This window comes from Chaetodon trifascialis, chromosome 16 (genome assembly GCF_039877785.1).
Source record: "Chaetodon trifascialis isolate fChaTrf1 chromosome 16, fChaTrf1.hap1, whole genome shotgun sequence".
Taxonomy (NCBI): domain Eukaryota; kingdom Metazoa; phylum Chordata; class Actinopteri; order Chaetodontiformes; family Chaetodontidae; genus Chaetodon; species Chaetodon trifascialis.
This window is the reverse complement of record NC_092071.1, coordinates 15180017-15200841: the sequence shown is the minus strand read 5'-3', so window position 1 is coordinate 15200841 and position 20825 is coordinate 15180017. Positions and strand designations below refer to the sequence as shown.

The 20825-nt window shown below is 42.4% G+C and overlaps 1 protein-coding gene across 1 annotated transcript; it reads right to left on the bottom strand.

Moving 5' to 3' along the window:
• Window positions 1-9139: 9139 nt before the first annotated feature.
• On the bottom strand, window positions 9140-20010 carry LOC139344602 (A disintegrin and metalloproteinase with thrombospondin motifs 15-like). Its single transcript, XM_070982899.1, has 8 exons — window positions 19075-20010; window positions 14588-14720; window positions 14278-14445; window positions 11699-11982; window positions 11413-11590; window positions 11146-11318; window positions 10191-10366; window positions 9140-10050 (listed from the first exon to the last, which is right to left on the bottom strand). Exons 1-8 carry the CDS (start codon window positions 20008-20010, stop codon window positions 9258-9260), a joined length of 2841 nt encoding a protein of 946 aa, XP_070839000.1. The 3' UTR covers window positions 9140-9257.
• Window positions 20011-20825: the final 815 nt, after the last annotated feature.

Below are 20825 nucleotides of genomic sequence, written 5' to 3'. Positions count from 1 at the left end.
GAACATTAGATTTGTGTTGGTCACAATGTTTGCTCAAACCAAAGAGAAATGATTCTATTAGAAATACCAGTACACAAAACTTTTGTTCCTCTGGATAACTTAATGGAGATGTGTCAGCTTTAGAATGAGCTTCCTTTCTACATAGGGTTAGGGTTATCTCAGTAAACATGACTTACATGAGTATATGACCTTGGTCTTTTGAGCAGATCTGATGCATTTTCCAGGCATGTTTTAGGGTGTTTTGCCCACAGCATGTTTGGATTAGTGGGATCCTGGTTGCTCTTGTTCATAAATCATGACTTATGGCTAGAGCTCTCAACTGCTCATTTAGGGATTAGAGACTTAAGGTTTGGGCATGAACCTTTATAATGCCACGTTGTCTGTGGCACATTGTAGTCCACGTTTTAAAGCAGACAGAGATACAGTAGAATAAATGGCATTTCTCCTGCTAAATGCTCAGTTTTATAGGTTAATAGCGTCATATGACTTCATCCTCTTGCTTCTCCCTTCAGGATGCTCAGCCAATGAGAAATGAACTCTGGAGTCTCTGGAGACTGGTGGGGCCAAACTGATGTGGCTGAAGTCCAAACACATTCTAGCTGCAGGCAGCAGGACTGGGCCAAGGTTAAAGGCATAGCTTGACGTTTTGAAATTCAGCAGATTATTTGTCTCCAGGAACTTGTCACACTATAGGAAAATCTTGCCAGTTTGTTTCCCTAAAATGGCTCACTAGCATCATTAGCATTCCCTGCTGAAAGCAGCACAGCTGGCCAGAGAGAGAGAGAGAGAGTTTGCTCTGCATTGTTGAAACCTTCACCTGAATACGTTATGCATATGCAATACTTTTTTTCTCCTCCTGATGAATTACAGATTCCATTTATTTGCAAAAAGGTAACTCTTTGTCATTTTCTGGCCAGCCTCCACTGGACTTTCCTTGGGCACATAACAGGCCAGTCAAAGCTGCTCTGAATTCACGTTAAACAAAGAACTCAAAGCAGCCAGACCACCCAAAACATTCATGAGTAAGATTATGAGCGGCCGGAGCAGCCAGCTCGTGTCCTGCTCTTCCAGTGTTCTGTATACACTCTGTGACTTTGATCACAGCTCCATGATTGATGCCATATTTTTCATTTGCATGGGTTTGTCTTTGTGATCCAAATTATAGTGTGAAGAATAAATGTCAGAACTCTAAAACAAGCCCCCCCTCTTTTGGGCATGTACCATATCCCGTCTCATAAAGACACACATGGTTCTACTTAATCTCTCTCTTCATTGTGGGACCTTAAAAACCTTTTGATTAGAGTAAATGGAATATGAAACCCCAGATTTGGGTCTGATGGTGTGCCTTTCTATGAGCAACTCAAACGAAACATTGAATTATTTCTCATACAGCCGCACTGAAGCGATGTTCAACTGGCTGCATTACAGGACTTTGGTGCTGTGTTTGATGATTAGCTTCCATTCGACCCTTGGCCTGAGAAGATAAAACTGAGCGCATACATCAGCTTCCAATGCAGCAGAAACACATCTAACACACACCTTGCACTACATCTACACTCCTATAATCCTACTTCCACAGTTACCAAAGGAAATGAATAAACGCTCATGTTTCAGCGTTTAAGTTGCATACACTTTACTATGATGGTGCCATTTTACAAATAACAGTTGTAGTTTTTGATCAAGACCCAGATAAAGGATGGGGGAAAGAGAGAGAAAAATAAACTTATTGGTGTCTGTGGCTCACAGTCTGCAACACAAATTTCCACAGTATTGATAACATCAGTGCAACATAATCTGAGTTTATTTTCAATAGAAATCCTATTATTCAACTTTTCTGTTCAGCTGCTGTAGATGATGACCCCCACTGCCCACTGGGGCACTAACCAGAAATCTCAAACATCTGAAGAGATGGCTCCCTGCTGTTTCCCCTCCACCAGCTGACATCGGTCAGTGATCATCGCACTCCTCCACCCATCCAACCACGACCTGGGTTTCTCCCTCCATCCCCTCATCTCTCTTCTCCTTACCCTTCCAGATCCTCATACATCCGTCCTTCATTATCCCCATTATCCATAGCATGCATTAAACTATTCTAAATCCAAATCTTCTTGCTGTGTTCTTTATTAGAGAAAAAAAGTCTTTGAAGTTCAGGAGTTATTGTGTACCCTCTGAACTGCTGGAAGTACTTTCGTGTGAAACAGATGCAGTCTTGAATTTGTATTAACAATAGCAAATTAACATGACATACTGTGAGGAGTTTCAGTCCTACAGTGATTCCCATCCTGGGGGCTGCAGCCCCTGACGGGAACCTGAAAAGAACGCCAACTGTTTTTTTTTTGGTTTGTTTTTTGTTTTTTTCAGACTTTCCTATCATCTTTGTGCCTTTTCTAGGGTTTGATTTTTTAACTTCTCAAGGCCTCTGCAAATAAATATACCCGCTGACAAGAGGTCACAAGAATCCATTGCTTTATTTTAAGGGGTCATGTGCAGAAAGGTTTGGAAACACAGTTCTGAAACATAATGAAATATACTTCAGTTTAAAAAAAACAAATAAAAAGCCTTCTAATTATTTTTAATGATAACCTCTCTCTAATAGCTTTGCTTTTCTTTGTCCAGTAGAGGTAAAGAAAGGAATTTTTGGCTGCTTCCTCCCTCTTGGCCGACAGTCCAGACGATGAGCCCCGTTGCTTCTTGCTAAAGAGTTGCTTTATTTAGTCCTTTCTTTACACCCTTAATTCTATAGGATGAGGAAAATAATCCCACCTGTACTCAGAAACCAGTACTTGTTATGCTGCATTCCTTTCACTTCAGCCTCACTGGAGGCTGGACAGAGGTTTCAGTTGTCTTATTGCAGGCTGACAAAGAAAAAAAAGGCATTTTCTGTCTCAAATATATGTCATGGTTGGAGATGGAGGATTTCATTTCTGGATATCTAATGGTGTTATACTCTATATCCCTCTGTTATATAGCTAACAGAATGTCAATGATTCAGATGACTATGTGGACCATCAGACTGCGCAGGAACTGAGACTATTGCACTTTCCTTTCAACTAAAAGAGACACAGTTGCAGACACTAGTATGAAGCAGAAATCTGGTGTTTCTCACAGTTTCTCCTTCATCATTGCTTGCTGTTGTCACTCAACACACAAACAAGTGCACACCTTGAGTCTACATGTTGTCTAAAGTTAAAACTAGAGGCTGGTGCCATTGTTGGCTTGGTACTGATACCACTGTAGATTATGTAAACCAGTCAGCAGTGTAATTCCAGACTTAACATCAAAGGGAACAGGTTCATTCATTCCCATTGCTAACAGGTACAAGGTTGGTTTCTGTAGTGTCTGGTGTCTGAACTGGCACTGGCCTAATCTCATGAACATGAAGGATAACGTCTAAAATGTCTGCATTGTGTAACCTGCTATCAAAGCATTGCATTGAGAGCGCTGACACTAAATGCTGGAGCTCAGAAAGTGGTCATTACTCGTCTTAAATGCTTTGAGATTTGGTAAATATAAAGCTCATGGGCAAAGGAATGTCCTCAGTGACCCTATCCTCACACAGACATGCCACACAAACAAGCTCACACTGAAGTCAGGAGTTTATCTCCTCCTAGATCTCCAAGCACTCCCTGCAGTTGGCCGCTTTATGTCTTCAAGAAGCTATTATAAACCAGACATCCAGATTGGGCCCAAAAATGCTCACCTTTGAACACTGCTTTTAAAATCAACAGTGCAGAAGATCATGAGAAAAAGTAGAGCAGATTTTTGCGTTACCTTCTCTGTCCTATTTATCCTCATGCATGTTTCCCCTCAGGCAAGGTCAGAGGTGAGTGTTACAGTGATAAGTAACCAAACCATCCCTGTTAGGCTTGGAGCTGAGCCACAGTGCTGCAATCACATTGTCTTACCTGAGTAAGCTGTTGCTGTAGTTCTGTATCAACAGAGTTATGGGAATGCTTTCCTGCAAAGTTTCCATATGACTAGCACATGAATGTTTACATGAAGCTGTTAGCTGCAAGTATCAAACATGTGGAAAGTGAGACATTAATTCATGGGTATGGAAGGCTCCATGATCTTTCTCTGGCAGAGCTAGACGAGGAGATTTATATTGCTTTTATATGTGTGTGTTAAATGTGACTTTATCAGCATTAGCAAGCAAACATAGCTTAGCACAAAGACTGGAAACAGATCCATCCATCCATCCATCCATCCATCCATCCATCCATCTTTGGACAGATCCAGCTGTTTCTGTTTCCTGTGATTGTGCTAAACTTTGTTAACTGGTGTGAGAGGGGTGTCAATCTTCTCACCTTTTCCTTTAAGTTGCATTTGCAGTAGATACTCACTTCGTCTGTTCAGCAGAAGACTAAACAATGTTGTGTTCAGACAATTGATTTTGGCTTGTTAATGATGTTTGCCGGCTAACAAAGCCACAACCACACAACATGAATGTGTCAAAAAAAAATGGCATGCAGTCTCAGCCACACTAAGCTGAATCATTAGACTAGTTTGCCATGAGCAGAGGTCAGCTGTGGATCCGTCATCACTTTTGTTTGCAGACAGATCCTGATCCTGCTGCAGTCAGCAGACCTCCTCAGAGATGCGCATTAATGAGGCTGCTCATTGGGCCTTTCCGTATACCCATTCAGAATCACATGGACTGTGTACAAAGCACTCCTTTGAGAGGGGATATCTTTAAAATGGTCTGTGGTGTGCAGTCCATCTGACTCAGCAATCTCTGCAAAAGCAAAAATCTGCTCCTGATCAGACAGAAGACGCCACATAGAAAATTTGTCACTGGGCTGCTCACCCTAATTACTTACAGAAACTCTCAGGTCTTCTCTGGTTTATAATGGTTTCACTAATTAGGGGTAAGCCTTCCCTTGGTAGGGGGACTATAAAAAGGGAGCCATAGCATGTGGAGTTACGGGTTATTTTTTTGAGCAGGAAATGCAGTGATGCACTTCTGGCTGACCCAGCTAAGTTTGTGGCTCAATGTGAAGCCTTTGCAGCACTAGTCAGAGAAGCACGACTTATTGTTCAATAGCATTCAGTCCATGCATCCTTTGTCTACTCATTTAGTGATAAGGGGTGTTCTATGTACAGGAGCATTAGTGGTTCACTTTTTTGCCGACAAACAAAAGATAATTCCTATTTTATTATAACTTGGGGCCTTGTTTTGGTGGTTTTGGCTGGTTGCGATAATGTTGCACTCACCAAAGAAATTTCTGGGCTCGGGTAACGCTGCAACGTCACCACAATAAAATCTGAGTGGGCAAAAATACACAAGTGATTAAATGACCAGAAGGGTTGCAAACAAGCCACCAGTTTAACCAGATTATCTAAACCACTTTATTTGGAGGTTAAATCAAAATGTCTGGAAAAACCTTTATGACTAAGAACTGTGGTTCACACAGGATGGCAGAGGCAGACCAGGAAGTAGTCTGTAAACAATGACGGATGTTTGCAGTTTGGTCAAGCATTTTACTGTTTGCTTTGGTTTTCTCTCTCGTATATGTTTTTCTTACCTGTCTTTCAATCATTTTTAGCAATGTCCCTAACTTTAGCTTGAGTGGATTGCTCTCATTACTGGCAGGAATGATGACCAAAACTGCACATATATGACCCAAACTGAGATAAAATTATTTTTCAAGGACCAAAGGTGCAGATCCAACATGTGAGTTTCAGTCATACAACCATCTGTCCACTGTCCTTCCCTCCTCTTCATTTACTGGAGAATTCATGGTACAAATTCTGCTCTTCTATAAAAGATAGTATCACTCTAATGAATGTGTGCATTGCATAAACTATACACTGTTTTAGAGACTGAGATCATTAATCCTTGGCATTAAGTTCAAATATAACATGGGCCTCTCAATAAGATTTATTTTTCCAAAGCAAAAGCTTCACTAGACAGGAGCTGGTGAAGCCAAACATTCTTTTTGATAAGGAATCTGGCTCAATTAAAGGCATCAAACCTGCAACTAGATATGACTATAAACCCAGGCAAGAGGCAACTAGGAGAACAAATAAATATTTCCATTGGCTCCACTCCAGGCTCTCCTCTATCTGCTCTTATGTAGGTCAGACGATTCAGCCTTTTTTGACACATCACTTCCTTCCCAAAAAGCTTAAAAAATGTCAGACACCAGACCTCCCATTCTAGACTCTGACCTTTTTCTCAGAGTCTTCAGACACGTATAAGTCATCATGTTCAGAATCGTACAATTCAAAATTTCCACCTTCGCACACACGGCTGCATTCTTGGATTGGTCATAGACAAAGACAGGCAGAATGAGTCCACGTCAACCAGTGGAAAATAGCTGTAGTTGCATGTCTGAAATGTTGACGGTGAAACCAATGGCAAAGCAGAGTTTGTAGGCTACAGTGAACTGCTACGAGGCCTGCTGGCCACCCATCTCACCTATTCACTTACTATAGCCACAGTTGTCCCAGCTGGCAATTAATTTGATATGTCACAGAGAGGAGGCAGAGAACTTGGGTATATGTGCTGGCATATGTTTTACAGTCCACACTTTATCTTCTTTCTCTCTTTCTTCTGTTTAATTTGAATGCTGACCAATGGTACATGGATAAGTTTATCATACATGTGCTCTACCATTTTTCTCCCTCTGGCATTTTAACACATTTTGGGGAAAATTACATATTACTTTATCTTAAAATGAGGCCATTAGTGTTTTTACTTGTTTAAAGCAACAAATGCTCAAAATTGCTAGAATAGAATATGGACCAAATGGCTTTCTTATACTTAGAAGGCCCAGAAAGGCTTGATTTTAAGGATATTAGTGCACAAATGAGTATCCTTAAGAAATGTAAAAAAGATTTTGATACATGTCCCTCGGCAGTCAAATGAAGGTTGTTATTATCAAGAACTGTTAAGTCAAGAGCAACTGGACTTGTTTAAGGTTTTGATTATATTTTACCTTTCATCCATAAGGCCTCTTCAGTCCTGGCTGACTGATGTGGAGTACCAGACAAAACCTCTGTAGGGTTGTGAAGGTAGGGTATGTGAGCTGTTAATCCACCTGCTTGTCACAACACACTCATAGGAGGGTTTAAGGTATGAAATTAATTCATCTGTCTTTTCAAAATGTTTGATTATAAAGGCTTGGTGACATAGTGACTATTGGCTGGACTGGTTGGTGACCTAAACATGAACAAACTAACTAACTAGGCTAGTTAGTGTGACTAGTCAGTCACAACAGTTCTCAAGCTTCTCTGTTTTCTTGTACTGTGTTGTTTACTCTGTGTGGCATTTTGTTTATGGTAGTAGAGCCATTTCATTCAATTAAAAGTTCTTAATGATGGAAAATGAGTTTGCCAATGTTAGCAAGCATCTTAGCTCATTAGCTTAGCCACTAAAGGGACAATAAGTTCACAAAGTTAATTTTAAAGGCACATGTACACCATGGACTCCTGTCTCATAACTGTGTGTAAAGCACTGCTCTTAAGTGGAGCAGAGGTTAAAGTGAATGGTGCAACACAACTAGTAAGATATGATGAGTCTTCTCATTTTGGATGGTCCCTTTCCTCAAAGATCGGGACAGTCAACTCATACCACTGGATTTACCTCAGTGGTATGAGTGAACCAACTAATCGCAGCAAAAAACACTGGAATGACTTGAATTCACAGTAAAATTTCACTGTTTTAAATACCAGTCCTTAATATTGACATTAAACCACTGCACAGCAGGAAAGAAAATGCAGTATTAAATAGAACTGTTTCTTAATGGCTTTATTTTTGGAATAAATATAATGGAGTCAAAGACAATTACAAATGCCTGTGTAAAAAAGATTAAAAAAAAGTATTTACATTATTTTTTGCACAGAGCTGAATAAATGTATACATAGTATACAATACAGCACATGTAGGTCATAGGTTTCTTTTGCTGTACAAAGTGCAAAAGCTGAAAAAATAAAAAAAATTATAATCAAAATGATAATCCAACTAACGCAGGATCCATCCTGTAGTGGGATGTTGGATTGGACAATGTGGCCCCTTTAAAAAACAAAACAAGAATATATGGATTACAGGATTTCATCGAGCGTGTAGAAAGAACAGCTTGGCTCAGGCTGTGGGGCCATGAACAAGGAGATCCAGGAAAACACACAATCTGTACATCATAACAGAGACCTGCCAGGTTTTCTTCCCGTTTCTACTTTATTGTTTCATTGATAATAAATTATCTGTGGTAACTGTGCCAGACAGGCATGACTTAACATGGCTGAACACTGTGAACTTAGAAGACAATTGATGTGGTCAAATGACAGATGAAATGAAGGAAGTGATCAAACATGCAGGCATTTAACGCAGCATATGTGCGTGTGTGTGTGTGTGTGAGTGATATCAAGCTAAGCCCATATCTCAGATGAGCAGTGCAATGTTGGGTGCAGCCTGATGATATCACTGAGTTGGCGTCCACAGCAAAAACCACTGGCCATCATTTCCTCTCCTACAGACTGTAGTTCAGATTCTAGTTTAAACTGTTTCTATGACTGGTGCTGAGTGAGGTGTTCCTCTTTCAAAAGGAGAAATGCTGGCTGCATCATTATTGTCTGTTTCTGTGAAAGTTTTAGAAATTATTTGAATTAAATAAACAATGCAGCACACAGTATGTTAAAACACGGCCACAACTGTATGGCCAATCAAATAATGTGATCTGTTTCACCAATTTCAAGGTTTTATAAGGTTCCCTGAAAAAACATCTAAAAGATGGCCAATGAAGGTCGCACATAATCATTAAATGGATTGTCCTTCTCACTGTGAAGTGTTGTGCAGCACACAGGCCTTACATTTTAGTCCAGTTTGTAAGAAGTTCTGCATGTTGACCCCAGTATATTTGCTTTCTGAGCAAATTTTCTTTGAAAAACCAGAGGGTGTCACTGATCTGCCTGCAAGAGTCAGCTAAAACTCTGGAACCTGCACAGCTCAATTATTACCATATGAAATGGGACCTAGACTCATAAGGTAAACTACATTGATTGCTTGAAAATGGGTATTCTGTATCTGCTGCCATCAGAGTTAGACCTGGATAATGTCTTTTGAAATCAGAGTGATGGCAGTGAAAAACATCTTCCAGCATTCACCCTGCAAATTTCACTCTCCTTCCAATATGTGTCCCATGACGCAGGTGGAAAAATCTGCACCTAACAGACACTGTGTGTGTAATATTTGTGAGTGGATTCAATTCAGTCCATTTAAAGGATGACAATAATTTGTAGTTCATAGGTCTTAATTACTAGCAAGGCCTCAGGTTACAGAAGTCCAGCTCCTGTGGCTTCCGAAAGCCAGTGCAGTGGTCCCTTGGAAGCAGATGCCCACTTTGGGTTTTGCAGTTCAGTGGTCGTCTCTTGAAGCCTTTCCCACAGGTTCTGGAGCAAGGTGACCACTGCCCCATATGCCACTCAGGACATGGGTCTCCACAAACCCTGGTGGCTGGGGGTCTTTGTGAAGGACCACAGTCCAACCCAGGCTTCCCATCCGGTCTTAGACACTGCACCATCCTTCTCTGGATCCCACTGCCGCAGGTCACTGAGCACTGGTCCCAACCTGTGGATATCCATTTCCCAAGAGCAGGATCCTCCTTGCTATAAGATGTCTTCAGGGTGTCCCCTCTCTTCTCCTTGGTACTATCCTCAGCCAGGACACTGTTATGGGAACTTTCACGCCCGTCCTTCTTCAGAGTCTTGTCCTCCTTGGTCTGACGGGCGAGGTAGAAGGAGTAGCGGATTCGTGGTGGTGTCATCTGGCCTGCACACAGCACCTCCACAGTCAGGGCTTCTCCTAAGGGCTTCACGGCATGCAGGGTCTCGGAGAGGCCGGCTGTGCCACTGTAGCGCAACAGGCTGCTCTTCACGATGATGTCCCTCTCACCAGCTGACACTATGTAGTTCCCATTGAGCAGGTAATGTCCCTCGCTGTTCTTCACCGCCAAATAGTTGTCATCACTCAGCATTCCCTTGTAGCCTCGCTGACGGATGTCTATGTTGGCTGCGCCGACTGGCAACATGACAACAAAGTTGTAGCCGTGCCTGCATGCCAAAGCATATTTCAGTCAATGAGAGCTTATAATAGTGACACTGATAATTCTATCATGTTGAAGTAATGGGAGGAAAAGAATGACGTAAGCAATATTCTCTAAAGGTCCCGTGATGATGTGGGTTTTACTCACACAGGCTTTGTGAAGAGTCCCGACACCTTTTTGCAGCCTTTGTTATCACCTCCGCAGATTCCACACCTATCAAACTTCTTGGTTGAGCCAATTTTTCCATCACAGCCAGCCTTAATGCACTTCCCTTGGACACACACTCCTGTGGAGTCTGGGGAGCATGGAGTCCCATCCACAACCTAAGGGTAGGTTAGGTTTAAGGTTAGTCTTTCATGTACACTACACATTACAAAAATCTCACAAGAGGCAACATGACAGAGCATCCAACACATACTACAGTCCACATAAGAGTCCCTGTGAATTTACTTAACTTTATATCTTTATTCCAGTTAATTGAAATACTGAAGTAGGAATTCCTTTGATTACACACACTGCTTGTCTTTACGCAAACATGTGACTGATAAGTTCACTTAATGTGAGTGTGAGCACCCTTACACAAATATTTTTTTCCACCCTAGGGTGTATCATACCTTAAAGCTGACATAGAATGGACCAAACTCCAGCTCAAGTTCTCAACTAAACCGTACACAGAAACTATTGTTAACTCATTTTTTGGTTCAAAGTCATGACTGTGGTTAAAACATCCAGCTGCTCTGCTGCTCTGTGATTCAGAGCTACATGTCCTCTGAGTGATCTTATCTACTCCTCCTAAACCGGTATGATAGAGTGAAGTGTGAACTCTGTCTCACTGCTGCTTAAGCTCAGTTCACACCCTGCTATCTGAAAGAGCTAAACTCTACTCCTCCTCTTCTTCATTCCTTCCTTCGCTCTTTGTACTTAGACCAGAGGCAGCTGGCTGACAGGCAGTCACGTTCGCCCACATGGACTCATTGTTATCTTGGCTTCATATTTAAAAATCTATCCTTAATTTATTCAAACTTTAATCTGATTACCAATCTGATTATCTTCACAATTGTTCAGGCAAAGCAAACAATACACCTGAGGTGTTGCTGTTTACCTTTGGTGCTAGGACGTAGAAGTAGCCAGTGCCATTAGCCCTGCAGATGAGTTTACACCTGTCATCCGTAGACACTCCAGAGTACTTAGGCACCCACACCACGGATGGGCCGATACGGTTACTGTTGAAACTGCGGCCACTGGTCATACACTGCTCCTCACGATAAGTCATACCTACACAGAGGGAGAGAACAAAAGGTGAGAGGTGGGAACGCTCTAGGGGGAAAAATGTCATTGGACATAGCTGTCTGTTTTGAAAGACTTGTACCTGTGTCAGGGCAGCGGTTCAGGTTGCAGGAGCGGTATTTGACCCGAACCCCTTGGCAGTATTTACCCCCATTTGATGGAACTGGATTGTTACACTCTCTTTTGGACAGTTGGACGCCGCCTCCACATGTGCGTGAGCAGGCACCAAACAGGCCCCACTTACCCCAGCGGCCGTCCACCTGGAAAAACACAAACCAGTCACATATTACAGGAAGTATAACATCACCTTGCTTAATCACACCCCACTTAAGGTATATGTTGACATGAAGAACTCACGTGAGCCTTACCTTGGCACTTTGGACATGTTTTTCAGAGCAGACCCCTTGGTCGCAGACCTGTCCGTCCCCACAGTGGGTGCCATCTGCCCAGGGGAAGTGCCGAGTCATACACACCAGATGGCCATTTGATTTTCCTGTGCACCACAGACGGCCGCACGGTGGCAGCATAAAGGGACAGGGCTTGGAGCCTTCTCCGAACGCAAGCTCACACTGACGATCAAGGTTGTAGGCCACTCCTGGCAGCATGTCGGGGAGGACCAATGGTTTCTGAGGGTGGTCAAGCAAACATTCCCCTGGAAGAGACAGACGCAGTAAGCAACACACTGAAGGAGTATTAACTGTAATGTATGGCTTGTCTTTGTCTTTGATTAAAGATTTCACCAAAATATTATCACAAAATCACTAAAAATGCTGCATTCTATTCTTATGCATCAATATTTCCACTATGTTTTTCATTAAATGCGTGTGTGTTGTTTGTGGGTGGGATTGTGGGTTGGGGGCAGTAAACAGACATTGCCCTTGTGATTTGGGCTCTTTGAAGTGAAAGCACAGCTTGATGCAATGCATGCAGTGTATCCCACATACCACACACAGACACATCCACACAAACATGCACAAGTGCCCCACACACAGTCACCCCCACCCCATCCCATTCCAAAACTCTCCCTAAAACCCCTCACACACCACAACCTCATGTTTGATCCCACCCTTGTTGCATGGTTTATAGAAATAAAGTTATACTCGAATCATGTTACACTTTCACATTTGAGCTTAGACCTTAGCTTTACACTCTTTAGCAAAGTGACATGCAGCTAGCAGGCAGTGCAGAGGTCAACAGCATGGACTCCACTGACAATAAATGGCATGCAGAAACTTTCCAGGAACAGGCTAATAATAGAAAGAGTTTGACGAGCAGGTGCTTGGAAACACGAAGGATCAACTGGATGAGAAGGTTTCCAGGAGAAGGTTTTATCACTCAGCAACACACAGAGCTTCCCACCCTTATGGGGAATTTACACATCCAAAAACAAGTCATTTGCAGGGAAAATCTGGGTTTACTTCCTTTGAACTGTTTATTGTGCCATTCCTGTTGTGGTGAATTCACAACAGATAATAAGGCTGTGAGTGAATGAGCTGTAAGTGGTGGCAAACTTGTTTCCTCCCAGTTTACCGCAGATTTGGCAGAAGAAACACACTGATTAACTGATACAAGTACAATACTATATAAACAAGTCGCTAAATAAGCTGAGTCTCACTTCTTCCTTCCTACACGCTCTCCAAAGAGCAATCATCAAAAACAATAGCTGTTATTGTGCGTGTGTGGAGAAATTAACTGGTTACAAATGATTTTGGGCACAGAACTGCACAAAAACTGCCTCAAACATGTGGCAACATGTTTTTTTTTCTCCCCACTGCTTTTTGAAGTCTAGATTTATGACAGACAGCGAGGAGAAACCACATCATGACATTGTTAGATAGAAATCACTCTATGTCAAGTCAAAAATGCACTTCTGTATCTCACTCTGGACCAGTTTGTGTTCTTTTGTACCCAGGCCATCTCTAAAATGGACACAGAAAGAAGCAAAAAAGTTTGTCTATTTGGAGTAAACCTGCATGGGAAACACTGGGCAGATACACCTCGCTGTCCAAACCGCTGTGGTGACTCTCCCCAGAACGAGCCCTCTAATATGGGACAGATGTGGGGGCAGTTTTAAAACAAACGTTTAGCATTGCTCCAAGGCCAAGTCCTGTGGTCTGGCCTGCTTGGCAAACAATCTGCATGCAACCAAATACATTTCTTTTTGGCTTTTGTGAGTCTTTTCTATGAGTATGGTACTATTCTGTAGGAAGTTAAACAGATGTCACATTTGAAGCATTGACGGACACTGAAATTCAGTCATGCTCTCACTTGCATTTAGATGATTGTAGTCATAGTACAAATGAAAAAAAACCTGAGCAAAATCCAGAAAATGTCGAAGTGCCTCACTGCATGGAAGTCATATCTTGATCCACTGACAAACAGAATCAGAAGCGTCTGATTGTGTGAATAATGGCGTGAGTATGTGCTCTCCTAATGCAATCATCACCTTGCTACATGTTTGTGAAACACTGTTGGCAGCCTCAAGCTCCCTTCAGAATACCCCCGTGATTAAGCATCAAACTCCTATAACATTGCCAGACTCATGATGGAAAGTTTAAAAGAAAAAGTAGTAAAATTGATGAAGCAGAACCAGATATTGTCTTTTTATTCCACGGACTCATATTCATTGTCATTACCTGGCATCTTATCCACAATGCAACTTGACTGCTGACAGTTTGGCAAGAGATTCAGCTGTGTTATGCTTGTAGAGGATAATGTAGCCTTGAGCTGCTAGCCTCAAGCAGAGATGAGGAGCTGGATAGTGAGGTTTGGTAAGGTCACTTCTTTTGAACTCCACACCCCCAGATTTTGTTCATTTTTACACTCATAGTCTTCAATGCCAGTGGACGCTGACTCAAGCGACATCATTTGAGACATCACTATCTGGTGCCAAAAATGGCTTTATACAACTTTTCAGACACACACTATCTTTGTCATGGAAACTCACCGTGCCCACTGTCCAGGAACTCTGTGATGATGGCAGCGCTGCAGGGGGACCAGGGGCTGGTACGGTTGATCTGAATAAGGGTCGGCGACATCATGTGGTTGTCCTGCAATTTCCCAAATATGTCCTCACAAGCCTTCACATTGTCATGTGGCATGTTGAACACGTGTCCTGTCAAGAGGAAACAAGACGTCAGTTGTCTTTCAGGAACGCATGGATACTTTTATCTGCGATTGTGCATGTGCGCTCACACTATAGGAAAAACTACACCACTAATGTGTATTGAATGATGGATGGTGTTGGCAAGGCTCACCGAGCTCATGAGCAGTGGTGAAGGCTGAAGGTAGACCGTCGTCTTCGATCACAGAGCAGCTCCTCTTGGGGTCGCACATGGTGCCAACATCCGCCATGCCAAGAGTGTCACAGGTGGAGGCTCCACACAGGTCCTGGACACAAAACAACATTTTGTATTAGTACGTCTGAGAGGGTCAGAGCTAGAAAAAAAACAAAAAACATCTCACTTAACAAACTTGGCCATGGCCTTCATTTCTGTTATTGACAACATTGTGATCTGGTTGTAGCACACAATTTTGGATGGACTCAAACACATCATCAGTGACTGATGTACCATGGGGTCACTGGGTGTTTTGGGTTTTTTTAACATCAGACACCCTAATCTAGGTAACACCGCGAGCTGATTGGGCTTCTCCAATCACCTAGTTATTAGCTGTGATCTGGGAACATTGCATCATTGCTTGAGCAAAGTCCCACAGGGCAACAAAACATGATCTGAAAACTATGTGCCCACAACTATGGTAAGTGCAATGGTCAGTTAATAATCATTAGTGATGTAATCATTTTACAGTTGGCCTCTGTTTTATCTCACACATACATTGGGCTAACCTTAGAGTTTATTCAAAACCTGTGTGATTGTGTGACTGTGAGTTCTATTTTGGTGATGTCATCTCATTCCCAGACGTCAGAAATTAACTTGGTGAGTACAATGCTATTAACACCAGTAATAAATATGGCCAATACTATGAAAATAAGGCTTAACATGTAACAAACTGGAATTATCCTTTAGGTTTTCTTGTTGTCACAAATAGTTTTCCAGAGACTGGGAGAGGATTCAATTAAGTCATGTAAGGCTTTCCGTTCAGTTTAGTTTTTTAGAGGGCAATGGTGTTTAGCGCACACCTTTGTCTATGAGGTAATCTAACAGTCCCCAATCACAACATTTCCATGCCAGAGCAGAGTTTCCAGATGACCTATTTCTACACCACAAGGTTATAAAACCCAATCTTAGAGAGTATCCATTTGGAACTGAACCTCCTAATCACAGGACAACTTGGGCAGTAACCGCCACAGAGAACCGCCCATCTGCCTGGCCCATAAACTGCACTGTCTCTACATACCCAGAGTGGCGGTCAGCTATTACAGCTAAAGCACATTACTGGTTTAATGTCACACAGCCCCTGCAATCCTCTGCTGCACTGAATGTACACATAAAACACAGTGCCAAGTGAAGACCTCAAGCGCTATGACAAATCATTCCTAGAATAAACCGCAAAAACCACAGTTGTTGGCCAGTGCAAATCGATTCCAGATGTGCTCATGTGCAGATGACATCTGAACGCTTGAGCCATTTATGAGCAAAAACTAAAAACTGCAAGATGAACAAAGGAGAAGAAACAGCCGTGTCAATGAGTTTGTTCCTTGCTTTGACCTACTTGCCACATCTGTCATCTATCTGTGCATTTTTTGTGTGTTTCTGCAATTTAAAAACAATATGCAAGTCATCTCAGCAAAGAAATATTTCCTTTTAATTTTGTGTACAGATTCCAATGCATTTAACTACCATCTGGTGTTTCATGGTTTGTGTTTTGGGTGCAATATTCCTAACTATCATGTTGCTAAGAAGTTCACTCAGTACCCAAGTACTCAATTAAAGACTATGAGGAGTGGAAAAAAGGTCTGACACAGCAGTATCACACACATGGCTTACGACATCCGGACATATTTGGGTGTACTTCTTTCTTTCTCAACCTATTATCTATCATGCAAACAAAGGCAAACATGCTGTGAATGAAAGTGCAACCAGCCCCATCTCTCCCAGGGGAAACATAAATATGTTAGTTTTACAGTTAGATTTAGTCTTCTGGAGATTGGCTGTTGAAATACAATGAACTTTCTGTGTAACTTAATGAACTGAGTAAACGTTCTTTACACAACAGTCATGCTAGCGATAGAGTTTAAAGACAACCACAGTTGCCTCTGGACAGCACTGAGTTGGTCTTCATAAAACCTACAAATTACACTGTGGGCTGGTAAACATCAGACAATGGACGTGCCTTAAATGCCCACTGAAAGCCATGGTAAACCAAAACAATACCACTGACTAAACTCACACAGTCAGCAAGTCATGACTCAACAGAAGGTGGACTGTTGTCTGAATTTCTGACCTTTGCTGATTTGCTGAGCAGAATGCACTACTATTAGCAGGCATGTGTGCAGACACATTTTTTGATATCTGAAGCTGTAAAGTATTAAACTGTGTCGTGAGTCAAGGTTGGATGAACTGGCATGTATGCATGCTGATGCCCTGAATGGCAAAAGGTTTAGTAAAAATATGTCATTTAGATTTTAACAAACAAGACATGGCAGTTCCATACATAATTTGATTTCATGAGGGCTATTGTGTGGTCTCGTGGGGCACTTCATCCTTGAAGTGTTGACACTGTTGATGTTAGGAAGTCCAAAACAATACTCTGTATTGCTTTTTGAAGGAGAGTTTAGATGGATTCAATATTCTATTTATTCATACTGAAGCTGGAATGTCTTTGTTCATTGCAGGGAGAGTGAAAGTGAAATGTCAATATAAGCATATAAGCTGTAGGTTCCTACAGTACTGTTGTATCTAAACAGAAGCTTGGTTTGATGGATGTTGATTAATTAGCCGTAGTGATTTACATTTGTTCTTTGTTGTACACTCTAAATACTGCCCTGAGCACTTAACACTGGTAATAAATGGGTAAATGTTGTCAGAGTCAGTTTTTCTTTCCCAGTGTAGGCAAGAAATTCCATCAGCGGGAATCTGTTTTTCACACATAAGGGTTAGGACCACTGCCAAGAGATTTTCTTTGTTTGACCAATCCTGGTAAATGCTCCTGAAATACAGCACTTGTTACAGTTTGTCAAACCCTTGATCAAAGCAACGCTTTCACTCATGCAGTCCAATATAATGTTAATTCAAACAATGACTGAAACCCATGACGAGTCTCTTTCTGCTTTATATAGCAGATTACGTCTACATGACTCGCTGTCTGCAGGCAGGACCAGCACAGTTAGAATGGGGTCACCTAAACTGGATACAGAGTTTACAACATCAACACTGCATGTGGAGTTTAACAGCCCAAAATCTGGTAACACCCTAGACTTTGCGTCAGACATACTTTAATGGAAAACACAGCAGATTTAAAGTGTCATAAATAAAGAGGAAAAGCATACTGTACGTACACATGAGGCTTAGAGTGAGTGACAAAGGAAGTGCATGACAGAGTGAAGAATGTGCTTTAAAGAAGCAGTAGTGCAGGCTGACTGCAGCTGCGCAGAACTGCACCTCTGGAGCAGCTTGTTTCAGACTTGGGGCAAGCAGGTGGGGCAGAAACATAGAGGGATGGGACATCTCTGACATGCACATAGGAACTCCCCACCCCCTCCTACATCACTCCCCCCTCTCTCCATCTCTCCCTTCAGGGGCCTGTTTAATGAGGAGCAGGCAAGGCGGTGGGTAGGGGGCTGGAAAACCCACAGCTGCAGGAAGAATGGGAATGGCTGAGAGAAACGAGACACTTCCGAAGACTGCATCCCCTAGTGCACTGTGGGTCTGCACATTTGGCAAAGTTACAGATAAAACAAGCAATTGTTTGAGGTCTAATATGATCGTGTGTCATGTTGTGTTAATGCCATTGGCCAAAGGTAATTCAGCACCTTATTATGTTGCCATTGACTCCTTAACTCTGGTGCCGGGGGCTTCGATATTGTAATTGCATCTGCAGTTCACCCTTTGACTGCAGACTGAACATTATCCAAACATTATCTTTCTCAGTAATCAAATAAATATCTGCTGTGTTGACTTATTAACTTTACTCCAAGTCCTCAATGTAAAATTGGCCAGATTCCACAAGACAGACAGGTCATCACAGATAAATGAGTTACACACTGACCAATGACTATGAGCAATGACTTCATCTCTGACCCTGTTTCATCTGCCAAAGATTTGGGAGTGCAGCGAGAATTCGGTGGGTTCCAAGTCTATAAAATTATCCTCCGAGGAGCCATGAAGAGCTATCAAGACTATTGCTATGTTCAGCTCAAGTAATTTCCTTAGTGACCCAGCCTCACTGTCAAGTATGTGGTGATATCGGTGGACTGGATATTCACCGAGTTCCTGCTGCCTGAGTTCACCAGAGGTGGAGTGTATGAAAGCAAACCGGTTAACTGACACAGCAGGAGTTGTTGGGGGTACGCATGTCATGTAAAAGCGTCAGTATTTGGTGAACCAAGCTCATCTCTTAACAAACATAAATATGCCTCATACACAAAACATTTTTGTTATCCTTATCATCATCAATGTCGTAATTATTTTTGAGCATATCAAGATGAAATAATGTATTTGCTGAGAAATAAAATCATCGGATTTACACATTTCTGTGCGTAATTACGCACACTAAAATACCACATTCTCTGCTGTTAGCTCGTTATAGTGTGAACTCAGATAAAGCCATTTTTTCTTGTTACCTGTCTAGTGAAAAGGATCGCTGTGTCCCAATAATCTGGATGCTTGTCGTTGTTTTTGTTCATCTTTTTTTGCCAAGTGCAAAAGTTCCGCAGGGTCATGGCTGCGTTCCCGGACACCTTCGGTCCTTTGTCCTCCTCGGATATGATCACGATCTTCACAACTACGATGCTGATGGAGTTAAGAATACTGGGGTGTTTGTAGAGCCTCGCTGCCACTGACATCAGGGTCAGGAGGTAGTGTTTTAGGTCATCTCCATGGAACGTCGCCATGGACTCGTCCGCCACGACGAGCGTCTCCACGTACCTGTGGACTGAGGCGAACCGTTTGGCTCTCCCCATCCTCTTCAGCATCGTTTCGGTCACATTGCTGTCATCTGTCAATCGCTTGTATTTCTCCAACGACTGCGCAACTTGATGACTGATGTCGCTGTCCACTGCGCACCTGGAGGTTGAATTGAGCTTCAGATTGTTGCTGGTTCTGCGCCGGATGATGTGTGCACCGTCTGCGCTTCTGGTGTCATTCCGCGCCGGGCTGATAAAATACTCCCAGCCTTGGAACCCGAATGCACCATTTAAACCTTTACAGAGGCTCAAAGCAGCGTAAGAATAGCGGTCGGCATTCACATATCCTGAGTAGAAACACCGGTTCAGGTCAGTGGTGGCATCGGTGTTGGAGAGCCAGAGTGCGTCTTGATTAGAAATGGATGGGGCAATGAAATTAGAGTCCTGGTGTAAATCGATCACTAATTCCTGCTGGAAAGCTCGTATTTTTATGACACATTTTCCATTGAGGTTTTCCACGTCGTTGTCAAAATCCCTCCTGTCATGGTTGTGGTTATCCAATCTAATCGGGAAGCAAAGTTCACTTTCCATGCAACGCACAAGTTTTGAAAGTGTCACCACAAAGTAGAGGAGAAAAGTTGTTCTGATAAACATGACGATGTTTGCATTCAATAAAGAATGCAATGACCAACAGAAAGCAAAACGTTAATGAATCTGCGAGCTCAGTGGAAGCGGTGGGAGCCACAGATCAGGACGAAGAGCATAATCCAATGCGCAGGAGTCTAAAACAATGTAGGTCGCACAAGTCCGCTCAGTGCAAACTCCTCCTGGTCATTCCCATTCCCATTCTCCACCTGTGTGTGCTGAGTCGACGGCTGCCTTCTGTGGACTTTATGCATTCTCGTCATGTGTAAAAATCTGGAAACCGAGTCTCACTTTTGGAGGGGGGGAGACTTTGGAGGCGCTCATTGGATGCGTTTTCTGCGGCCACTTGAAACTCAGTGAGCAGCAGGCCTATCATCATGTCCCAACACACTGGAGTTATCTCCCACTGACAGCGCTTTGTGCATAATCTGCAGAAGTCAAGTCATATACAAAATGACAATTTTGGCCGCATGTAATCATAAATGCCATTAATGACATTAGTTTTTAAGAGAAATGTGTCTTCTATCCCTAATTTAAGAACTTACTGAGAAAGATGTTTTATTAACTCTCAAACGTTGCATCTTGAATTAAATATTAAAGGAAGAAATTAAAGTAAAGCTGACATAAATCGCTATAATATGGCAGCTGAAGTCCCTTGGAGGAATATGAGGTCTCAGATTCTTTATCAGCTGTCATGTCACGGTCTGATTAGTTTCTCCGCGTAAACCGCGTACGACATCTGGTGGATAGGAAACGAACTGGCTTCAATTGAAACACTGAGGGCGGTATGACGTGGTGGAAAGTGACGGAGTACAATTGCTCAA